This window comes from Dasypus novemcinctus, chromosome 13 (genome assembly GCF_030445035.2).
Source record: "Dasypus novemcinctus isolate mDasNov1 chromosome 13, mDasNov1.1.hap2, whole genome shotgun sequence".
In the NCBI taxonomy this organism is placed as follows: domain Eukaryota; kingdom Metazoa; phylum Chordata; class Mammalia; order Cingulata; family Dasypodidae; genus Dasypus; species Dasypus novemcinctus.
In genome coordinates, this window is record NC_080685.1 from 46,152,331 (window position 1) to 46,177,433 (window position 25,103).

The 25,103-nt window shown below is 42.9% G+C and overlaps 1 protein-coding gene across 1 annotated transcript; it reads left to right on the forward strand.

The window, feature by feature from the left end:
* The first annotated feature begins 20 nt into the window (after nt 1-20).
* Nucleotides 21-24,258, forward strand: SFT2D2 (SFT2 domain containing 2). Its single transcript, XM_004464188.4, has 8 exons — nt 21-251; nt 5,162-5,248; nt 5,459-5,544; nt 11,426-11,507; nt 12,877-12,912; nt 13,091-13,149; nt 16,010-16,039; nt 18,495-24,258. Exons 1-8 carry the CDS (start codon nt 189-191, stop codon nt 18,532-18,534), a joined length of 483 nt encoding a protein of 160 aa, XP_004464245.2. The 5' UTR covers nt 21-188; the 3' UTR covers nt 18,535-24,258.
* The last annotated feature ends 845 nt before the right edge of the window (nt 24,259-25,103 follow it).

Sequence of the window (25,103 nt, forward strand, 5' to 3'; positions counted from 1 at the left end):
GCGCCGGGCCGGTCGGGCGCAGGCGCAGGCGCAGGCCGTGGCCCAGGTGGGCAGGTACCTGGGTGGGGCGCGCCGCGATTGGCTGCCGGGCCGTCGCGGGGCGGGACGAACACCCGGAAAAACAGTCTACTTAGCGAGAGCAACAGGCGGCCGACCCGGGCTGGGAGCTGGTGTGCACCAGGCTGGGCATGGACAAGCTGAAGAAGGTGCTGAGCGGGCAGGACGCCGAGGACAGGGGCGGCCTGTCCGAGGTGAGTGCGCCCGGGGCGCTCGCTCCGCCTCGTCGCGTCCCCCAAGCCCCACCTCCGACTTCTGCGCCACCCGTGGCCGGGACCTCGGAAGACGCCGAACGTCCCCGGGGTTCCGCCGGGTCCAGTCGCCTCCGGGTGCCCGCCCTTTACTCCGCCTGTTGATGGCGGGTGGGAAAGCCCGGCAGGACTTGCAGGATTTCTTGGAAAGCAGCTCTTTGTCCTCCAACCCCTCTTTTCACCGCCACAGGTGCGGGGCTCAGACCCTGCGCTCGGGCAGTCGGCACCTGTTTATTTATCTGTATTGTGCCCCTTTAGCCCTCCCCGCCCACCTCCCGACCAGGAGGGGGCGGAGCTGGAGGAGAGTCCCCTGCCTGGGGGAGAGCGGGCTTTTCAGGCGGTGGGCACCGTCACCACACACCAGGGAAAGGGCTTTACGGCCGGGCTGGGCAGGGGGACCGAGAGCCAGGCAGGGAGGCCTGGTGGGTAGATCGCCACTTAGTACCTCATGAGACTGTCTTTACGCCTGTCTTTTTTTCTTTGCTTCTTTCTTTCTTTCTTTCTTTCTTTTTTTTTTTTTAAATCAGAAAGGTTTTGAGCGACCTGAATCTCTCATCAGCGCCCGAATTCCATGTTCTAGAACCACACAGAGTAATTTATTTACTATTTTGGGTCCATTTAACCTTTGCTTTTGTTTTCCTTTCTGGATGACAAAATAACATTACTCTTTACTTTCTGGTGTATTTCATGGGCCTTATCTGTATAATGAGGGTGTTGAACAAGATGATGTGGCTTCTTTCAACTCGAAATCTAAATTTTTCTTCTTTGCCTTTAATCAGTCTTTCCTGGTTTTCTCAGCATACTTCTTTCACTCACTTTTGTGGTTGTTGATTTTACTAGGAGTGTTGTTTTCTATGATACTGGTATTTCCATCCTCTCCATGATCTCAAAACTGTGAAACTTGCTTTCTGAATCTTCACATTGAAGAAGATAACATTATAGCCCTGGAGTGATGGAGAAACTGGTTTAAATTTCAATACCGCTCTGTGGGGGGGGTTCTTGTTTTGTTGCCTTATTAAATGGTCCAGGTTCAGGAGTAATTTCCTGGTTTTTTTGTTCTTGATCTCTGGCTTCTATTATATCCTCTCAGTTAAACTTCAGACAGGTCCTAAGACAACTTAGGTAGCTGATATTCAGGCTAATGTACAGCTTTTTGCTGTATAGACTGTCAATTAGCTTTTATGAGCAGTTGTGGCTTAAGAGGGAGTCAATTTCTCTTCCTGAGTACTCTTGGTGGGAGGACGGTGTTGAATGGGATGATGCAGCTATTACGCATTTAGAAAATAATCATGGAGCAGTGGGCAGACCCTCAAGCGTGAATGATGTAGTACAAAGTGAAAACATAAATGCCTATTTGCTTTTATCTACAATGGTGAATGCCTGTGTTGACACAAAGAAGGGCTTTAAAGTGTGTAAGGTCAGACATGCATTAAACCTATTTTAAAAGTGGTTCTTTCTATCTTGGGCTAAAATACTGCAGTCAGTTTCCTCTTTCCGAGTGTGAGATTCCTGTTTATATTCATCACCACATGGCATTTTCGGAGTCTTGAACTCCTGGGGAACATTTTGTAGCTGGCTGAATTCATTTTCAGGGTTGTTATTGTCTTAGTTTTCACTTATAAGGTAGAGTCACCTTTAAAATGTTGGTACCGACTTGCTTGTCTCACATTGTCCATGGTTTTGAGGTTGGCAAACTGGAAGATTCCTGGAGAAATTTCTGTTTTGTGTGGTAAGTTGGGCTAGGTTATTTTAAAGTCTCTTCAAATTCTATTACATCAAGCTGCTGTCAGAGTTCACCAGAAGTGTTTTTTAAAATTTTTGCTCTTTTAATGCAAACAAAGTATGACTAGTCTATCTATTACATATGAAATTAGGTAGTTATAAAAATTGTATGGCATTGTCTAATCATAAATAACCTCGTGATGATTTTTTCTAATTGATACTTCATAAAACATTTTAAATCTTTAGGCTTTATATTTTCTAGAAGGCATTCCGGAGGCTAAGAAGGTATGAATGGTACTTGATTTTAAAGCACAGGAATAAAGCAATATTCCTTTTTCACCTTTTTTTCAGATTACCAACCCTATTTCTTTGAACAATTCTTGCTTTTCTTCTTTTTCGTAAGAACCTCTCTTCTTTACACATCCCTGAATCAAAAGGACCTTTGTCCATTAACTTACCAGTCAGCTTGTGATAAGATTGCCTGCAAATTCTATCCAGATATTTTAGCTTCTCTCATTTCCAAAAAGTGCATTAGCACAGTTTCCAGCAATCATGAATTTACAGAGACATTTGACATCAACTGAGCTTGTTTTCATAAATTGGCAAAAAGAAGTTTTTTGCTTTCACTGAATCCAGTTAGACAAAGTAACACCAGCTTCTTCTGCCCATGACCACGTCACAAGTAAAAGAACTCGTGACCACATATAATGGAAAAACACAGTAGTGAAAAGCAACCCTTTCCCCTTTGCTCAATTTTCACAAAAAAAGGTAACATTTGGGTGGGATTCAGGCTTAAGACTCATGGGGTCAAAGTGTCACTTTCCTTTTTGAAGGATAATATTTTTTGCTGGAATTCCTTCCTGTTGCCAGTGATTTTGACTTTGGTTAGGGCTGGAATCTCACTGCCTTGTTGAGGTTATTTAGCACTCTCAATGCTAAGGGTAATTCAAAGTTTGATACTTACCCTTATGGTTTATCCTCTTTTTAAAAAGTTTGGATATTTTTTAATATCTTGGTTGATTACAAGATATAATGAGGGAAACGGACTTTGGCCCAGTGGTTAGGGCGTCCGTCTACCATATGGGAGGTCCGCGGTTCAAACCCCGGGCCTCCTTGACCCGTGTGGAGCTGGCCATGCGCAGTGCTGATGCGCGCAAGGAGTGCCGTGCCACGCAAGGGTGTCCCCCGCGTGGGGGAGCCCCACGCGCAAGGAGTGCGCCCGTGAGGAAAGCCGCCCAGCATGAAAAGAAAGTGCAGCCTGCCCAGGAATGGCGCCGCCCACACTTCCCGTGCCGCTGACGACAACAGAAGCGGACAAAGAAACAAGACGCAGCAAATAGACACCAAGAACAGACAACCAGGGGAGGGGGGGGAATTAAATAAATAAATCTTTAAAAAAAAAAAAAAGATGTAATGAGGCCCATCCCATCCTTCCACCACACTTCTATCCCTACATGCAGCTCAAATCTTTTTTTTTTTCTGGCAAAGTAAGCTCTTTGGTTCTTGCATGAGTAGGAAGAGTGGCGGCATCTGATTTTGTACTCTCCTTGGTGGAGGTTAAACAGGTTAGTCAGAAGTGGTCTAACCCAATTGGCAACGCCCAAGTAAGCCTGATAACTAGCATCACATCAAGCCTGGCATCAGGCATCACATGGCTCATTGTGGAGGGCCTGCCTGAGGGAGGTTTAAGAAACCTGGAGGCCTATTACAGAGGAGGAGAGATTTTCTCAGTGTGAAACCAGGTGCCCCATCTGCCATGTCCTCCCTCTTTGCTCCCACTGCATGTTACCATCCCCCAGTGTGCCTTTCTGGGTAGTCATGTGTCGCCACATATTTCTGCCAGTGCTGCGTATGCTTGTGTGTGTGTATGTGTTTGGGTGTGTGGCATTACAGTGCTGTCACCTCACTTTCAATAGTCTGAATGTAGGGGGCATAGGAAAAGAATCCCTATTGATACCTTGACCTCACTGCCTTGCACATGAGTGTAGCAATGCCTGCCACATCTGGGGGAGCCTCTGGTCCTGCTCTTCAAGCTTCTGGTTTGACAGGAAGTTTGGAAATAGGTCCCTAAGCTAAGGGCAGTGAAGGCTGAGGGAGTTGCGGGCTGATGACTTTTGCAGCCTCTTCCACCACCTTCTTTACTCTGTCAATTGGGTGGAAATATGGTAGGCAGCCTTTACTGCATTGCCAAATGGGGACTGGGGTGGCCACACAAGGTGAGCCCTGTGTGCATGGGTCCTGGTGCCTGGATGCTGTGCCCTGGCTGTGCAGAGGCAGGCCTTTGTCCTTCAGCACAGCTGCCTGTGTCCAGCTTGGAGCAGCTCTGCCCACTTGTACCTGGAGGACAGAAGGTCTCTGGTGCAGGCTGTCATCGTTGATATAGGGGAAAAACCACTGGGAGATACTCACAGGCTCGAGACAGGTTTTAGTAGGTTTTTCTGGAAATTATAACCTCTCTTGCATTTTGTTTTGGGGAGGGATTAATCAGGAAGGCAGAGAGGCTGGATGAGCAAGACAGTAATTAAAGAACTAGGATCAATTTCATGCTTAGATGACTTGGCTAATGCCAGCACCCTGTAAGCACAACTTCTGCACCAAGAGTGAGCAACAGAGATCCTGATGAGGATGAATGCCTTAACCCTTGAGGTCCCAGGGATGTGATGGAAACAGTGGCTGCCAAGGCGTGGCAGGTCGATGGAGGAGGAGAGGATGATCAGTGGACCCCACTGCCTGCGTGCAGTCCCTCATCTTTTCCCTGTTTCCTGGGATGCTACCTGCTGGAGCGCATGCCTTTGCATTCATGTTCCTCGCCCTGCCTGGGCTGTGGTATGGTTTGGTCTGCTCTGTTGCCTTCCTGTTAGTGAAATAGGTTGTGCTCGAGGCAGGGAGTTTCCACCTCTGGGGATGTTCAGCCAGAGGTCCAGTGCCTCCGGCCACTTGCCGGAGTGGAGATTCACATATGGAGAAGGAGGGAGCTTCCGTGACTTGAGAGGTCTAGAGTAGCTATGACTGGGTAGGATTCTCTGTTCTCTGGCTTCTAAATTTAATTCTTTCTTTGTTTTGGTAATTAAATATGCATATGTGTATATATATATATATGTAATCAGTTTTTTTTTTTTTTTAAATTTCAGGTTGTTGAGGCATCTACATTAAGTTGGGGTACCAGAATAAAAGGCTTCATTGCATGTTTTGCTATAGGAATCCTCTGCTCACTGCTGGTAAGATTTCCCTCCTTACTCTGTCTTTTCCTCCTATCCTCCTCTACATCCTCCCCCTTCCACCTACCTCCTTTTCTCTTTTGCTCTTCACTAAAATGCATGGATAAGGGAAGAGGGAGATGGGGGAAACAGGGGGAAGGCAGCTTCTGGTAGTGTGGCAGTGGTATGAGGGGTTGCTCATGTGCGGACTTTGTGTGCTTTAACTTCCAGGGTACTCTTCTGCTGTGGGTGCCACGTAAAGGACTCACCCTCTTCGCAGTGTTTTATACCATTGGTAACATCGCATCACTTGGGAGGTAATGGTTTTTTATCCAACCATAGCCAGTCATTAGGTGGGACAATGGTTCTGAATTATGCTTGAGGGAGGTGAAGGAGGAAGACCCAGCAGCTTATTTTAAGGATTTGGAGAAAGGAGAGGTAGTTAAAAGACATCATATTCATATCCCATCCCTTCAGAATATTCTTACATCTTAGTTTCTCTTTGAAACACCTTCGGGAGAAAGCAGGAAACATGTGAGTGTTGTAATTTTACATATGAGGAAATGGAAGCACAGAGAGATTGGATGACTTTTTCATGGTTCACAGCATGATCCGCCTGGCTGTAATCTTACTGCTGCCAGAGACTGAGCTGCTGATGGCCAGTGGCCAATGGTGAAACTTGCTGTTAATTAGTCAAAGAACATCCGGACTCGAGTATCAGCTCCTGAGGGTGTGTGACAGAGTGTTTCCTGATGTGGGCAGCCTGTTCACAAGCTGCTCTCCTGAACACCCCTGGTCAAGCCCATTGACTGTAATGGCTTCAGCCACACTTGTGTGACCACAGCTCCAGACCTGCCTCTCCAGCCAGGGGCACTGGCCTGGCCTTTACCATAATGCCCCACAGGAAACTGAACTCAGTCATCTCTTCCTCCATGTTCCTTTTTCCCTTGTATTTCAGTGAATGGCCTCAGATCTTGGAGTTCCAAGTGGCCCCCACCCCACCCTGTGGTCTCTCTCTTGACCTCCCTGACCTGGCTCCTTCCTCTTTGTCCCTATGGCTGCTGTTACTCATTGACTCAGTCCCAAGCTCAATGTATTTATCACACTCTGTGCTAGGCTCCAAGGACATAAAGACTAGTAAGAGCCTCCTGTTCAGCAAGGCAAATGGCCATATAAACTATAGTGTGGAAAGATGCCCAGGGAGGGGCCTAACTCCAGCAGTCAGGGGGGCTTCCTAGAGAAGGTGATATCTGAGCTGTTAGCTTTTAAAATTTAATTTAATTTAATTTTTAAAGAAGCTTTAGATGAGGCAGCAGTGGCCACTGGAGGTTCTGAGGGGAAGGAGAGGGAAAAACAGGCGTAACACGGGGCCATTTTCAGGACTTGGGAATTGTCCTGAATGACATTGCAGTGACAGATACAGGCTATTATTTATCTTGTCATAACTTAACAAAATTGTGTGTGAGAGTGTGTAACTACAATGTGAACTATAATCCATACTCAGTGGCAGTGCTCTAAAATGTGCTCATCAATTGTAACAAATGTACCATGCTTATGAAGGATGTTGTTAATGTGGGAATATGTGGAAGGGGAAGGGAAGAGGGCGGGGCATATGGGAATCCCTATATTTTTGATGTAACATTTATGTAATTTAAATATCTTTAAAAAAAAGATTTTCAGAAAACAAACGAAGCTTTAGTTTACATAAATGTTACATAAAAATATAGGGAATTCCCATATACCTTACCCCCTCCCCCTCCCATACTTTTCCCCATTAACAACATCTTTGATTAGTATGGTACATTTGTTATAATTCATGAGCACATATTTAAATATTGCTAGTAACTGTGGTCTATAGTTTATATTATGGTTTATACTTTGCACAGTTTTATAGGTTTTGACAAAATGTATAAAGGCCTGAATCCACCATTGCAATGCCATGCAGAACAATTCCAGTATCCCAAAAATGCCCCATGTTACACCTCTTTTTCTCTCTCCCTCTCCACAGAATCTCTGGTGACCACTGCCTTAATATCAGTGTTACAAGTTCTTCCATTACTAGAATACTAATAATTCTACTTTAGTCTCTAGTTGTATTACCCCCTCATGTTTGTTCATTCCTTGATCTTGAGGATTTGGGGATGGTGATGCCCACTCTGCTTCCCATTGAGAGGGGCTTAGATCCCACAGGGCAGATGGGTGGAACTGTTTTGCTTGCAGTTGTAGATACTCATTTTTTTGGGATTGTCCATCATTATCTTTCTGTTAGTTGTCCTGGGTGAGTCTGATGTACTGGAGAGTAGGTGTTGGCTGCAACTCTGCTGAGATTCAGGGCTCAACTTGCATAAGAACAGCTAGAAGATTTCAGTCTCTGGGACATGTATTTAATGGGTTTGGTGATAATTATAGGTTCAGATAATTGGGGCATAAGAACTATGTAAAGGAGAATGATAAATGAGTCCAACTCTGATACATTGGGGGGATAGGTTATCATATATTCCAAGGTTAAGGTCCACTGACAGGGTGCCAAATTCCTGGGGTTGTCTGCCCTGCCTATAGTGTGCAGATGTCTCTAGAGCCCTCAGAAGTCCCCCTGCTAGAGGCATTGTTTACGTGGCAGTCAGTGAGATCCTCATAAGACATAAATAAGTGGAACCTCTGGAATGACCTCCCTATTCACTTTGAAATCTCTTAGCCATAAAAACTCATTTGTATTTAATAGTTCCCCTTTTGGTCAAGGTCTCTTTCCAAATGCATCACTAGTCAGCACTTCGTAATAATTCCTTGGTGCCAGGAAGGCTCATCCCCAGGAATCAAGTCCCATGGTGGGGAGAATGTATTGAGCTTATATGCTGAGTTTGGCTTGGAGAGAGGCTATATTTGAATACAAGAAGGGTTTCGGGAGGTAACTCCTAGGCAATATATAATACTATGCTGAGTTTCAATTTCACAAGAATGAGGTTCATAAGTATAAGCATCAATATCAAGGGCCTGGCATACTGTTCTGTCCTCCTTCACTAAGCACTGCCCATGAACTCTAGGGATTCTTGCCACTCTATTACAGAATGTAGCAGGACTTCCCAAAATGGGAATTCAATATTCTTGTGGTTATTATGTGGGTCTGCACCTACCTAGACAACACCCCATGACCACTTGAACACATTCATATTCATGTTCAATACAGGCATGCCTCAGGTGCACCCGTCCCCAAACATCTCCCCACCACTGACACCCTGCTCCAGTGATTTGGATTGCAACTCTTCTGTAACTCAAAACCGCCCACAAAACAAACAAATAAAAATAAATAAATAAATAAATTTATTTCCATTATGTCTTTCATCCCAGTAAGATCTGTTATGTCTTATGTACAATGACAATTTCTTCTGTATGTTCCCCCAGTGTCTTATTTTTTCACTTTATTTTCAAAGAAGCTTTAGGTTACAGAAAAGTCACATAGAAAATGCAGGAGATTCCCATATATGCCAACCGCCTTGATTCATATCCTCTCTCACTTGAACTACTACCACATTTCCTTGCTGGGTTTCCCTGCTTCCTTTCCTGTCCCTTTCTCATTCTCATTGCAATAGTGGAGCAATAGTAGAGTGGAACAATTCATTTATAGCCTGCTCAACCCCATTTAGTGGCTCCCCATTCCCTCTGAAGTTTAATTTCTTGCCATGCATATGAGACTTTTCCCTCTCCCCTCCCAGAGTACTCACCAGCAAGGCTGAATGCCTCACATTTCCCCAAATGTTTTTGTCCCTTACTCAGGCTGTTTTCTCTGCCTGGGCTGCTGCCTCAACTGTACCCACTCCGTGTCGTGGATACTTGCTTAATTATCAAGATCTGGCTGAAAAGTCACCTATTTTATGAAGCCTTTCCTGATTACGTGCCCCCTGCCAAAATTGACAACTCCTCGGGTTCTCTAAATTCCATGTATACATATGTGACGGCATGCGTTGCATTTTATTTACGTGCTACATGTCAGCAAGCTACCTGAGGCTTACTTGTCCCCAAATCTGGCTCTGTTTCTGGCTGTAAATGTTAACCAGATGGTAGAATGCATGACATTTAAAGCTTCATTTGTTAATGCTTATGAAGAAAATTCTGGCCCTCAGAGTTGTCTGATCTTGCCTCCACGGCTCTCTCAAACACTGCCTTCTGGAGGGTTTGCTTTGGACAGACAGTGTAGGTTGTTATGTACACTCTAGACTGAGCATAAATTTATGCCTGTGTTGGTCAGTCCAAAAGAACTATTTGGAAAATCTCAGTGAGACTGACTCTTCCTAGCACTGCCTAGAGAAATACTCCAGGGAACAAATGGTCATTTCCAGGGTATGCCTAGGAGTTTGAGCCTTACCTGTTAAACACACAAGGCTGTGTTTTTAAGACAAACTTTGGCTGTTCTTTGTTCAGTGTAAGGTATAGAGTGCACGCTTAACTCAGATACTTCAGCTAATAGTGTAGCCTTAAATTCAGGTTGAAACTTAAAGGCACTTCAAAGAGGGAGTAGACTTATTATTTTATTGTAGCGTTTCCTTTTTTAATTTTCTTTTCCCGAATACATGGTCCCATTTTCTTCCGGATTTTTTTTTTTTTAATTTAATTATCACTTTTACCTTGGATTTGTAATCAGATTTTTAAATAAAATCTTTGGTTTTAATTGAACATTCAGTAATGCTGATGCCACTTGCTGGTTGGCTTATATTAAACCCTGGCTGTAACTGGCTACCACTGGAGTTACACAACATGAAGCATTTTCTTCAAGACTCAGAAAGAATGGTATAAGGCTCTCCCCAGTCTCTTTTATATTAGGCTTAAGGATCTGCTCCATTTGTGTTAAATTTCTCTCTAGCTACCTTTCAAGCCCCACTCATAATAGAAGACTCTTGAGTGATGTATTTCAGACCTTTGAAATCAAATAGATGTGGGCTTGAACACCAGCTCTTTAGCTTCCTAGCTGTGTGGTCTTGGAAAAGTAAATTAATCATTCTGAGCTTTATTTTCTCATTTCTAAAATAGGTACCTCAGGGTGGTTGAGGAGAGGAAATCATGTGTATGATAGCTGGCATTTAGGACACATTCAATAAATAGATGATAATACTGCTATGATTAGAATTATTCTCTGGATCTATGAAGAAAATGAAATGCTGTACTGTATTAGTCAGCCAAAGGGGTGCTGATGCAAAATATCAGAAATTGGTTGGTTTTTATAAAGGATATTTATTTGGGGTAGGAGCTTACAGATACCAGACCATAAAACATAAGTTATTTCCCTCACCAAAGTCTTATTTTCATGTGTTGGAGCAAGATGACTGTTGACAGCTGTGAGTGTTCAGGCTTCTTGGGTTTCTCCCTTCCAAGGTCTTGCTTCTCTCTGGGTTCAGGATTTTTCTCTTCCCAGGGCTTCCTTCTTCCTGGGCTCAGGGTTCCTCTCTTTCTGGGGCTTGCTTCTGTTTCCTCTGTGCGCTTACTTCCCAGGGCTCCAGCTTAAGGCTTCAGCATCAGACTCTAACATCAAAACTCCAACATCAAAAGCCCCCTACTCTGTCCTTTGCCATGTCTTTTATCTGTGATAAAACACCCTAATGACATGGCCCAATCAAAGTCCCAGTCATAACTCAGTCACACCCAAGTACAGACCAGATTACAAACAATACAATATCTATTTTTGGAATGAATAACCATGTCAAACTGCTCCATGTACTTTTTAACAAAAACAACTTAAGTCTGTAAAGTGTGGCTTTTCTTTTTTAAATTAACTGAATCATTTTGGTTTGCTTGTTTATCTCTTTCCATGGGTAGATTGTCAAGGAGGTAAAACTGTCATCTCCCAGTTAGGTCATCTCACCTAGTGATTCTGGATATGTTTGTAGGGTCAGACTGACATGTATTCGGTCTAGCTCTACTATTTATTTATTTACTGCTTGGGTGGCCTTGGGTAAGTAACTAACTCCTCTGGGTTTCAATTTCCTATTCTGAATAAGTCTGATAATTGTTCCCAGCCCATAGGTGGTTGATAGATTAAATGTGAGTAATGCACCAAAAAGCCTTAAATGCGGTACCTGGCACAGAATAGGAGCTTGTCAAATGTTAGCTGCTATTACTGCCTTTCTTGTCAGAGGTAGTGTTGGGGAGGACACTCAGTGTGCCCGCTGAGGTTCCGTTCTGGTCTAAATTCTGGTGTTTCTTCCTTAGTACCATCTTCCTCATGGGACCATTGAAACAGCTGAAGCGAATGTTTGAGACTACGCGCTTGATAGCAACCATTGTGATGCTGGTAAGGACCGCCTTTTAGCTGGACTTCTTAAATGGGAGTTTTTAATTCTGCTCTATGGACATTTTTTCCTCTTAAAATTGAGGACCTTTTTCCTTTTTCCTTTCATCTTGACTTCTTATCTGATTACTGTGACCACTGTGGAGGAAGGGACCATTTTGCTTCATGTAATAATTATCTTTGTATTTTGGTTGATGTTATGGTACTGGCAGTTCTATATAACACCTCCAGAGGGTGTTGCTTGTCAATTTAGCCAAACTGATACAGTAGTAAGAGAACTGGTGACAGTTGGAGAGGGAATAACTCGGAAGCACAGGGATTAGTCTCTAGACGGGGTATCCAGTCTTCTGATATACATTCTTAAATTCCTCATTATTATCTGACTTTGGGATCATATTTATTAGATTTTAATCAGTTTTCCTGAAGCAGGTCTGGCCTCCTGTTTCCATGGGTAGACTGTTAAGGAGGTAAAACTGTCATCTCTCAGACCTAGTCTCACCTAGTGGCCCATCATCCCTGTGTGCTTTGGTCTTGTACCTCCCTCCCGCCCCACTCCCTTTTTTTGGACCATTCTCGTCCATGTGTTGCAGATCACATTCTGGGGAGTACTGTTACAGTTATCAGAATTGTAACATTTGGAACTTAATTAATGATCTTATTTTTAGTTTCATTTTTGTATATCCCATTTGTTCAAATACATTCTCTGAGGTTATACCACATTTACTGTTTATTTTGTGTCCTTTCAGAGAATTGGGCACAGTGGTGGAGACAGGGAAAATGTTTTGGACACCTTTGTTGAGTAGTTGCTGTTACAGGAGGCTGGGATGGGAAACACGGATGACAGCTTGAGGAAGTCGATTGCCTGGACAAGGCCTTTGTAGAAAGGACTGTCTAAGAAAGGACTTAGGGAAAGTATGATGGCATGTACACAGATAACTCTGACTCACTAACCCTGATTGACATCTCATGTTAACCTGTGACCTCTCATGCCTTTTCTGCTCCAGAGATTTCCTAGTGTTTTGCATAGGTTTGTGCTCAGTGCCTTTTGCAGTGACCTGCCTGTTGGTCATCAGTATGTGTTTGAATGGATGGATTAGAAGTGTGATTATGTGTGCTGAGCAGAGATTCTGGGTGAACCTGAAAGTAAAAGGGAATTTTTCATTCTCTAATTGACATAATTCCTTATTAGTTTGATTTCATTGGGATTTTAACTCTTCTGTTATAAATGGGTGCTCAAATGAGTTTAAAGCTTTGAAAGGAAGGATGTAGTTGGTTGCTGTGGCAATGACAGAATCTGATCACTGAAAAGTTTTTGGTTTGTTTTTTACCATGTTGTCCATTGTATTAATTGTTGTTTCCTTTCTCCCTCTAGTTGTGTTTTGCACTTACCCTGTGTTCTGCCTTTTGGGTAAGTATGCATTTTAATTTTTCTTTTTTTCTTCTTTAAATCAAAGTTGAACATTTTAATGACTCTCTTTAATTAACAATAACTAGTGGACGAAAGAGCAAGACTGTATTTTCCTTAACCTTTTTGGTTTATGTCTCTTGTCATACATGTTCATATAAGTATATAATTTTTCTTTCAGTGGCATAACAAGGGACTCGCCCTCATCTTCTGCATTTTACAGTCTTTGGCTTTGACGTGGTAAGTAACCTTTTAAACCATCCCCTCCCACATTAGATCTCTGAACAGGGCAGTTGAAAGAGATAGAATGCCACATGTTGTGGGTTGGAGGATTAGGAAATCACAGAAACTCTTTACCTTACGAATTCTCAGTGATACCAGTGAAGCCACAAGTCCTGAGCAAAGGCCTGTCAATATGGCCACCTGCTAATTAGATGATACTGATGGTCTTGAGTGGTCATGGAGGTTGGTTGGTTGCCTGCGACACGTTTGCTGGGCTCCTGGTTGAGTTTGAGCTGTCAGAAATGTTATTAAACCAATCATTTCCAGTGTATGCAAGGACAATAAAAGTATTATAAGAGCTGATTAAATAGTGGCTTGTGATTTAAATAGACATTAAAGAAAAAGGAAAGTGGTAAGAAAAATAATGAGCTTTACACTTGTGATGGGATGACTCATTTAACAGAAGGATAAAGAGTGAACTGTCAGCAGGAGATGAGGAATGGTGATTGATGAAATGGAAAACTGTGTAGCTGTGGGGCTTATGATGAACGTATGCACTGGAGACCTATTAGCTTATTGGTACTTCAGGTGAAGACTAAGAAATTGTAACTCAAAGACCAAGCCTAGTGAAAGGGCTGTGGGTATGGCCCTTTCAAACCTGTACAACCTCAGGGCGAGAGGGGTTGTGGCAGGGATGGCATTTGCAGCTGCTGACATTCCTATAATACTTTGAAAATTCATTTGCCAGAACAGTTTCAGGATAGAGGTGATTGATCCATTTTGGGGGAAACTGTTTGCTAGAAAGTGTATCAGCAAGGAAGAGAGGATCATGAACGTTTTTAAAGTTTCAAAGAACCAACTTGGATTGTGAGTTTAACACCCATCCCTGCCTTTTAGAGCCTTTGGATTTTGAATAAATACACTTTCAAACTGCCTTATGGAATTTACTGTGTTCACATGATGAGTGTAGGATATAGAGAAGAATATGGCCTGATTTTAATGTAACACACATATTCTTTTTATTTTTTTTTTAAGGAGGTACTGGGTGTTGAACCCAGAACCTCATACATGGGAAGCAGGTGCTCAACCACTGAGCTATATCTGCTCCCCAGTGAGAGTCAGGTTTTTCATTTGTTTGTTTTTAGGAGGTACAGGGGATCAAACCTAGTACCTCGTACATGGGAAGCAGGTGCTCAACCACTTGAGCTACATCTATTCCCTATAACACTCATTTATTTATTTTAAACATTTTTACTGAAGCATGCCATTCATACATGAACAGGCATAAACAATAAGTGTATAGTAAAGATTGTGAACTTACAAAATAAACATACATAACATCACATAGGGGTCTCATATGTTACCCCTCCACCATTTGGTATTGTTGTGAAACATTTTATTTATTTTTTTAATATTACATTCAAAAAATACGAGGTCCCCATATAATCCCCACCCCCCTCACCCCACTCCTCCCCCTATAACAACAACCTCCTCCATCATCATGAGACATTCATTGCATTTGTTGAATACATCTCTGAGCACTGCTGCACCTCATGGTCAGTGGTCCACATCATAGCTCACACTCTCCCACATTCCACCCAGTGGGTCATGGGTGGACATGCAATGTCCAGTAACTGTCCCTGCAGCACCACCCAGGACAACTCCAAGTCCCAAAAATGCCCCCACATCTCATCTCTTCCTCCCACTTCCTACCCCCAGCAGCCACCATGGCCACTTTCTCCACACCAATGCCATATTTTCTTCGATTACTAATCACAATAGTTCATGAATAGAATATCAGTAAGTCCACTCTAATCCATACTCTATTCCTCCATCCTGTGGACCTTGGAATGGTTGTGTCCCCTCCACATCTATATCAAGAGGGGGCTTAGATTCCACATGGATGCTGGATGCAAGTGAAATATTTTATAACACACGTTTTGATAGTAAGTTCTGAAAGGGCCTGGTTTGAAGGCTTATGTTTATGTTTTTTTTTTTTTTTTCCTTCTGTGGGAGAAATTGGCACACATACACCATCTCCTTTCTTTGCTTATAGACTAATTTTGGAGCCACTTTTCAAAGGTCCTGCATTCATAAGGGTTTGGGCAAATGGCAGTGTTCCCTTGACAGTCTGACATAGTCAGTGTTTTTCTTTTGACTGACTGATTTACAACATGCCTGACACACTGGGGCATGGTTCTTTAGAGTTATGTGGTGGTTTCTTTCTGGGCCTTAGGGGTGAGCTAACATGGGTTCACCAAGATATCTTTGGGTTTGGGTGCTTGAAAAAGAATAGCTTTATTACGTTTTCATTCATAGAGTAGTTGGTAGTAATTTTTTTTGTCTTACCCCCATCTTTTCTGTTATCTTTCCTTTTCAAATTAGTAGAAAGGAGCAGAGCAGAAAGTGTATCCCAGTTGGGTATAGGTTATATTCTGTTTGGGATAGGTAAACTATTAGAGGACAAACTGGTCTATTTTTTATTTAGTATTCTTTCAGAACAGGGTTCCTTTGCCATGTGGATGTCTGGAATCTGCCTTTTAGGTGATCGCTGGCTTATCTGGTTAAAGCAGTATCTGATGAGGCTGAGGGCACAGGAGTTATTGCCACGTGGACCTCTTGCCTGCCTTCCATGGCCACAGATGATACTGCTCTTCCTAGCCATTCACCTGGCACAGTGTGTGCATGTGCATATGCTTGTGCATACGTGTGAGTGTGCACACATTTGTGCATGAACACACACGCCACCCATGCTGAGGCGGGGAGAGGATCTGGAGAAATCACCGCAGATGTTCTCACAGCTCAGAAACCCGTTTCACTGAGTAATTTCCCACTCCCTTCATTCGATTTGATCTTTTCTGTTTGTTTTTTATTGTAGGTATAGCCTTTCCTACATACCATTTGCAAGGTAAGACTAACTATTTAGAAATATAATTTTTGTTATTTATGGTTTATCTGCATAGGAATTCAGAGAGTGCTTTCACATGTTATTTTATCCTTACTAAAACCTTTTGAAACAAATAGGCACATTTTATGGATTAGTAACTAGGCCTCCAAATCTCTCCCCTTTGCCATGAAGTAACACTGGGGCTGGGGTTTGACCCAGGTCTTCCAATTCCTGGTACAGTAAGTGTTGTACTGTAATATATAGTACATATGTACATTATCACTCTTTAATTTGTAGCTTTGAGTAGTTTTTTAAAAAGGTGAGTATCTCTTTAATTTCACTGCTTATCTTGAGTTTATGTTTGTTTTCTTTCAGTGCCCCACTGATGGGAAGGTTTCAGAAAATAGCTTCTGTAGGGAAAGTAACCAGGACTAGGACTCTTGAAATACCAGAGTTTCCTAATTAGACAATGACCTTGGGCAACTCACTTGACCCTCTGGACTCACGACTCATTAATAACTAAGCAGGCTGGACTAGATCATTCCCAAAGACCCCTTCCAGCTTTGAGGTTCTGGCGAGTCAAAGCTCCTTCAATAAGTACTTTCAGTGATGGGCCTCTTAGAATTAGCCACGTGATCTTCCCCTCTGACTCTGTTCTAATATAACCATTAATTTCTTCTTTTTAAAAAAAGTCATCTGTTAACTAAAAAGAAGGTTTTCCTTAACTGTGTTGAGGAAATGAAAAATTGCATGAGCTGGGAAGGAGAAGAAACATCGTACATGCCAAGGCCATTGCTGACAGTGATATGAAAATGCTGGGGAGTGATGAGATGAGACGTTAACAAGCCCGTCAAGTTAAAGGCAGCTGGGTGGCTGGATTCTACGAGGGTGACATTTAGGAAATGCAGTCCTGCCATTGTGGGGCATGGTACCTTGTAAGTTTGAGAAGAACGTGGGCAGGGTTGTTCTGGGAAACTAGGTTTTTGTGTGAAATACGATGGAGCGCATCATCCCTGAACATCCAATGAGGTATTCACCAAGGTGCCAACATTTTAAACATATCTTGGTGCCAGGACTGGCTGCATAATTTGTGGGGCCCAGTGCAAAATGAAAACACAGGGCCTTTTGTTCAAAAATTATTAAGACTTTCAAGATGGTGACAGCAAGCATTAAATGAGATGCAGGACTTTGTAAGCACTGCTCCCAGTGCACCTGCCCAGGTTGCATGCCAAGGAAGCGGTCTTGCTTGGTGCCATTCTGCAGGGCTGCAGGCTTGATCTGGAATGGCGTTTGAGAGCTGATGTGCAGGTGATGGCTGCAGTGATGAAATTCTAGCTGAAGTAGTGTGTTTCATGCTGAGCAGATGAACATTTCCTATAGTAGGGACGAAATCACATGGCTAGGCCCCAACTTTCTATATCTAGTTTCCCTTAGAATAGCCTTGCCCATAGTGTTCCCTGAGGTGTTGGTAGATGATCATGTGGAATAAAAAGGATCCATAATCAAATGTGTTTGAGAAACAGTAGTTTAAGCAAAATTAGGTAGGTTGCTTGTTGCCAGACTTTTCTGCATCCTTCACTGTGCTACGTGCATTATGAATTGTCATGTGGTGGTCTTATTTGGCCATAAAAGTCCTTCCTGTGTAACACATCTCCTGGGACTGCAAGGCAAAGTATATCTCAGGAAATGCTGTTCTAGAATTATGTTGATATCAAAATGCAGTGTCCACTTATGAGCAGTACCTTCTCACTCACCTCTCCCTTCCTCAGTGGGCCCTGTTGTCCTTAGTAGAAGTGCAGCCAAAAACCCAGAAGGAAAAGAGCAAGATATGGGAGAAATGGAGAGGCTAGCTTGAACAGAAAAGTAATTTGTCAAGCATTCACTCTTTTCTTGCACACACTCTCGACTGTGAAAATCAAGGTTACAGCTAATACAGCATATTAATAAGTACTTGGTACCTATAGAGAGCTACCACGGCTAAGGAGCTTTTGAAAGATGCCCCTTAAAAAATTCCTGCTGCTTGCTTGGAATGAAGACAGGCCCTGGTGACTCTTCGATTTAATGCTTTTGATGTTTTCTACGATTATGGTAGATATTAAAAGTACAACAGTCTTGACTAATTTCTTAGTTCTGACATTCTGTAATTTTTTCCTGTTTTTTCCCCTCTGATTATACTGATAGCTACCATTTATTAAATGCCTGTTCTGTGCCATGCACTGTCTCGGGATTTCCACCACCAGCCTGTAGTGTAAGTGGTTTATTGCCTTTTACAGATGAAGACTTTGAAACAGGCTAAGTAACTTGCCCAAGATAATAATAAATATCAAAGCTGAGATTTGATGCCAAGTGGGTCTGATTCCACAGACTAGTCTCTTGATGCTTTGAAGTGTGCTGCCCTGGTGCCAGGGATGCTCTGAGGAGGTCTCTGTCTCTTACAGAGATAGTCTCTTATTCATCTTGTGTATTTCCTTCCCAGGGATGCTGTGAAGAAGTGTTTTGCTGCGTGTCTTACATAATCTACGACCAGTTTTGCAAAGCTCTGGACAGCACAGTGAATGGATGTTGGTGGACAGTTTTGTAAATATTTTCTAAACCTGTCTTACAGACATGTGCCTTTTCGGTTGCAGCATTTGAGGGTTGCTTTTGGGAAGGAATGATATGTTCCCAAACCTAAATGTCTGTGGCCCAGTGTGAGAGGTGGGTTCTGTCTTACAAAGCGGAATCTTCCTCAAGTACCTTTCTGTTTCCTTTTTGGAGGCATTCCACTGAATTTTCATCAACAGAAGCCTTGTTAACGGCAGCGGATAAACTTTGGGAACTGGTGATTTGCAGATGGTGACAGGCAGCCTCATTGGAGAGACTTGTCCCTTGGCCTGGAGACCACCACCACTGCCTCACACAGCGTGGACATGCTTCTACTGTGGTGTCTGGGGCCAAGCGATTCTGTCCTTCTAATAGGTGCATGCAAGCCTGTGGAGAGCCTGGCAATGGAATGCAGTGGGAACAAGCACTTTTGGTGGAATGCGCTGTTTATTACTCTGAACTGAGGCACTCTTGCTGTTTTGATTCCACACCTGAGTATGGAATGTGTTTTCTAACATTCAGTGCAGACTCTTTCCTCTTGGCTACCCGGCACCCCGCCCCCCCCCCCCCCCCCATCTGTATTCAGGACCTCCCAGAACTAGATTAAGAGAGAACAAAGCAGCAGAAGAAAACTGCTTTTTCCTTTTGGACAAGAGCCAATAGGAGATAAAAAATCTTGCCGTTATCAGCTGCATTATTTTCTTCCTTATTTATAAATGTTTGCTTTTCAACTGATTTTATTCTCCTTTTCTCCTGGAGCAGGGCGGGGGAGAGTGGGTGGGAAGACCGAGCCCGGCTGTGCAGGCAGCAGGAAGTAGGCATGCCTGCCCAGTGACTTGAACAGCACCAGCTTTTGCACTTCACCTGGGAGAGGACACCATAGGCTGGAAATACCCCAGCCTGATGCCTAACCACACAAAGCGCTTTTGTGTCCATGAGCTTACCTGATCCTCACGAGAGTTTGCGACAAAGCAGTGATTATTGTTCCACTAAGAAGGCAAGGAAGTTCTGGAGACTAAAAGGTTCCCAGATCTACCTAAAGCCTCACTTGGCAAAGCTAGGCCCTGAGCCCAGATACCCAGCTTCAGGTTCCCTCATGGCCCAGTGTTTCCCAATGTGTCTCCAGTGATACCTCCTCTTAACTATTTTCCTGGTTTCATCAGCTAAACCTGTGCCTTTTCTGGTTCCATCTCTTTAAGACACTTAAGCTGTCGCCCCCCACCCCCACTCTCCATCTTCCTTTTTGGAAGCTTCCCTAGGGTCTCTGAAGTCAACCTACAAACAGAGTCCATCTGGGTTTATCTTTCTGCCCTTTACCCAGGTCTAGCCGGACCACTTGGCTGTTCACTTGGGTTCCTGATCGTCACCTTCAAACCAAGGCATGGCCCACTGGTTGTCTCTCTGCTGTTGCTAACTGCTGAACTTCGTCTTCCTGATCTTTTCTTTCTCCTGTGGCTGAGACCTCATACTAACCAGCCTTTGCTTCTGAGGTGGGGAGATGTGAAGATCCCTGATGCTTCCCGAGGGAGAAACCAGTTTTCCCTGTCCTTCCTAGGCCATTGAAGACATCCTGTCTTTTTATGCTGATGTCCCAAACCTACCTTCAGGCGGGAAGGGAAGTTATATGCTACCCTCTGGCCTTTGTAGTGTCTTCATGCCCCAGGTACCTTTAGGAGACAGCTCAGATCTCAGAAGGGCTGAAGGAAGGGGTACGAAGGTGGTCAGAGTGCCCATGGTCCCTTCTCTTGAGAGATTGTTGTGAGTCTAGGCTGGCCACGGAGGCTCAGCCGGCCTGGAGTAATGCACCTAAGAGGCTAACCCTGGGCGCCCTTTTTAATGGCTGGATGGTGGGGAATGTGAGGTTGAGGTACCTTTTCAGATATCACTCAGTTATATAGCACAATGGCAGTGAATACAACCTTTTAAGTCAAACAGATCTGAGTGTGCATTGTGACTTGGTTACTTCCTATTGTGCCATGTCAAATAAGCTACTTAGCCTCTGGTTCCTCAGTGTGCACATCTGTTTTAAAAATGGGAATTACTGTTCCAGTGGGTCATTGCAGGGTGTTGAGGAGATATGTGTCAAGGGTTTAGCATGGGACCAGACATAGGATTAGTAGTAAATGATATTTCAGTAAAAGGTAGGTATTATTTAATCCCAGAAATAACTGATGACTTTTGAAGGTGACAGGATGAGCACCTGTGACCATGAATTTATTCAACAAATATTTATCTAGTGCCAGCTATGTGTCTGGCATTTTAGACACTGCCGTGCATTTATCTCCTTTAATATTCACAATGACTTTGTGAGGCAAGCAGTCATGTCTCAGTTAGTAAAGAAAAGGAATAGGTGCAGAGATTAAGAGGCTGGTACCAGAGTTCACTGGTAGAGGCATCGGGGAGGGGGTACTGGTAGAGCAGTCTTGCAGAAAGACCTCTGCTTTGCCTTGACTTTCGTGACCTGTGGCCAGCTCCAATCAGGACACCATGACCTGCCTGTGAACTTTCAGGCTCCTAGACTTTTCCTTCTGCTGCTTTGTCCTTTGGTTGCTTCCCTGCTTGTTTATGTGTGATGGACTGTGGGAGGAAGAAATTCGTTTCAAATCTGTTGAACACTAATACAAAGCAACATTGCTGGTTTAAAAATAACCCTGTAGATGTGGGTGAGAATTGGGGCTTTAGATCCTGTGGCGGGTATGGGCCCCTGTATCTCCATCCTCCCCTGTTCACTGCTGGCTGTGAGGAAGAGCCGATTGCATTTCAGGAGTGATGAGTGGACAGTGGAGGTGACTCTTAGAGTGGGAAGATGTGCTTCTCCGGGGTTATCCTCCCGACACCTACAGGTGCCGGCCTGCACGCGCTCCTCCTGGGCGCGGGGCTCTGGAGGGCCGTGTGCACAGGAGCCTGCCCTCCCAACAGGAGAATGGCCTCTCCCCGTTCTTCCAGGCCCTCAGGGACGACTTGTTTGATATTGGGCAACACAGGGACTTCGATCTCGTCGAGGAATGCTCCCAGAAGGCAGCTTTGGTGCCCCTGTTCCTCGGTGTGGCTGGGCCTTGGCCGCTGCTGCTCGGACCCTGACTCAGGGTCGGACCCTCCCACAGACAGGTTGTTTTGTCTCCAGGAAAGACCAAACACTATCCCCAATTTAGCCTCCTCACTGGCTGGGTTCTCTCAGAGCTTGTTGCTGCTATCTATCCATCACCCTTGAATGGGGGTTTTATGGATTATCTGCCTGAGTGCCACCTCCCACCCTAATCAGTGCACGCTTTAGGGGTCAAGAAATAAAATCATGAAATGCATCCTAAACAGTCTGACTTTTGGGTACTTTTATTAGAATAGATAATTAAGAAGTGGGCCAAACATTAAAGATGGGATATGGGGATGCTGGTTTGGCTTCTGCCTTTGATAGCCCTATGAGAGTGACAGGTGGCAACATTAATGATGAGATTCAGTGGAATGAATTAGGAAATTTAAGGGCAGCCCTTTGACTGTGGAATTCCTTTTCTACGGGACAATCTATGACAGACCATCCTTATTCTTATCTTCTCTTTCCTCAGATAACTTTTGACTAGAGTTGAGCTGCAGGGTTACTATACTTTTAAATTCACAACCTACCGTAAGCCTCATTTTCTAAAAGTAAAGTATCAGTGTTTAAAGTATATAAGGCCATTTTTCTAGATTTTTGGCATAGGTGTTTTTAAAAAATTTGTAATACAAGGTTTGTTTTTTTAAAATTAGCTTTAATATGTGTAGTTGTTTCTTTATAGGTAGCATTCTAAAAATTGCTAACAGACTATCACCTGAAGTGAAACACAGATTTATGTGTGTGTAACTTAAAAATAATTAATTAATTAATTTACTCCCCCCCCCCCCCCCCCCCCCCCGCCTTGCTGTTTTTGCTGTCTGTGTTGTCTTCTCTTCTCATTTTCTCCCCTCTAGGATTCACCAGGATTTGATCCTGGAGAGAGGTTCCCTGTCAGCTGTGCCAGTGCAGTACCTGGTTTCTGCAGCACTTCACCTTGATTCTCCCCTTGTCTCTCTTTTGATATGTCATCGTCTTGCTGCATGACTCACTTGCGCAGGGTACTGGCTCACCACACTGGCACTCGCATGGGCACTGGCTTGTCCCATGGGCATGCTTTCTCTTTTTCTTTTTCACCAGGAGGCCCCAGGAATTGAACCCAGGTCTTCCCATATGGTAGGCAGAAGATCTATCAGTTGAGCCACATCCACTTCCCTGTTTAACTCTTGATAAGATTTTTTATCTTAAACTGGAAGTCTAAATGTTTTTGAAATTTCTGTTTAAAATTTTTGTTGGAAATTCAAATTATGTGACTTTAAAGTATGTTCTAATCTTGATAATTCAAAATTTTATGAAATTTTGAGATCCTGAGAGTTTTTGAGTAAAGAGGAGAGTACTACATAATTTATTTGATCCCAGTGCACTTAAAAGAAGGTATTTACTTCTACTTTTTGGCCATTTCTGGTTCTACTCTAAATACATAGGTGACAGACACTTCTGAGTCCCTGAGATACCTAAACTTGGCCATTGGTTTATTAGGTTTCTGTTACATGGGGCTCATAGATCATCTGCAGAAATCCCACTCCAGTTCTTGTTCACGGACCCCAGTGAAGCTAATGGGAGCAGCAGAGCCTTTATTAAAGTAAATTGACAAAATAAACTAATTTCCTTTCTAGCAGAAGATGATACAATGATAATGGACTTGAAATGTACAAAATGATTTTTTTTTTTTAATAAGATGATGTGAAACTAGGTGAGGGTGAGTCTAGTGGGCAGGAGAAGCTTGACTATTTAAAATGAAAGCAATGCACAGCATTGTAGTAAATAATTAACAATGTATATATTCCCAACAAAGTAATGTGACTACATATAATAGAAAAAATTGTGGACAAAAGGTTATTGATATAAATGAGCTGCCTGGACTTAGCATCCTTGTGAGGCATCTTTAAAGACGAAATTGGGGCTGGTATCTGGGCAGAATGTTGCTCTCTACCTGTTTAACTTCTGTACTGCAAGAAGAGATAATGAGTCTTATTCTAATTACAAATGAACCTTGTATTTGTGTAATCTCCTTTAGGAGAACCATAGTTTACATTCAATTTTGTGGTCTTTTTGCTGTGAAAAGTGTTTCTTTTACCTTTTTACTCTATTTTCTTGACTTAGCAACCTTGAAAAAGCAAAGGAAAAAAAAAAAAAAAAAAAAGCAAACAACCCCTGAACTCTGTTCTTTTGCTGCTTTTATAGATTGTGATTGTGAAGTTGAGTATGAAATCATTCAAAAGCCCGTGGGGAATGTATTTGCCTTCAGAACATTGTGCCTGTTGTATATGATGAGCTTTGAAAACACTTTGTTAAAACATGAATTGATTTTTGTAATTGTATAGACATTCATAATTAATTTTGAATGCTGATGATTGCATAACTGAATTTTTTATATCCAAAAATATATTCTAGTATGCTACTTCTTCATCTTGAGATTCTATGTTGTACAATTTTCTTTTTACTTAGTATTTCAAAGAGAAAGAACCTTGCTGATAACTGAACTGTTTTCCTCCCCAAACAATTCTTATTTTATTTTTGGCTTTTATGTTTTCCTTCTTCAATAAATGATAGCATTATGATCTTTAATAAATCTTGTATTTGATTCATTTCTGTTTTTCCACAAGTCAGTAAGCCAAATAAAGATTGTATCACTATAAGAACAGATCATGTCTTTATTTTGAATTCTTAGTGTGTAGGACATTTTGTAGGCCCTTAAAAATGTTTTTTTTTTTTTTTTTAAATAAATTGATATGTAGTCCTGTCTTTCAAATGACTTAAGGGTTAATGTGGGTCTGAATACAGTTTTGAAGGAAGTTCTCTATACTCTAAAAGAGCTGCATGAGTTTTCCAATTTATATAGACAAATCAGAGGAATATGTGTGGGAATGAATATTAAGGGTATGGGATAATGGTGAAAGGAATATAAAGTTGGATCAGGCTGAATTTATTGACATGGGCCCACTAAGTAGAGAGTCTGGATTCAGTATTGTAGATCCAGGCTTTAGAAAGGGCTGTAAGAGTTTGGGTGGCTGAGAGAAACATGGGGCAAAAGATGGCCTACAATGCCCAATGTCGTGATGTCTGATTTACCCTGGTATACTGTAGACGAGGGGATCCAAAGCCTTAGCGAGATTCGAATGCTAGAATGGATTTACCATTTAAGACCTCCCCACCCACCCCAGGGATGTCCAGAGGACACACCTCTCACCAGGACTATGAAGAATAAATTTGTGAGACTAACTCTGTCTTCACTGAAGAGCTCTGTGATTGCTCTTCTCTGTAAGTCAGATATTACTGTCAAAACTGCTGTCCTGCCACTAGAATCCTTGAACACTGTGGGGATGATTGGATCCTGAGCTGGCAGAAGCCAGGTAGTGGCACTTAACTAGGAGCCCCTTGTTTGTAGCCTGCTTGTGGAATCTGGACTTGTGTATC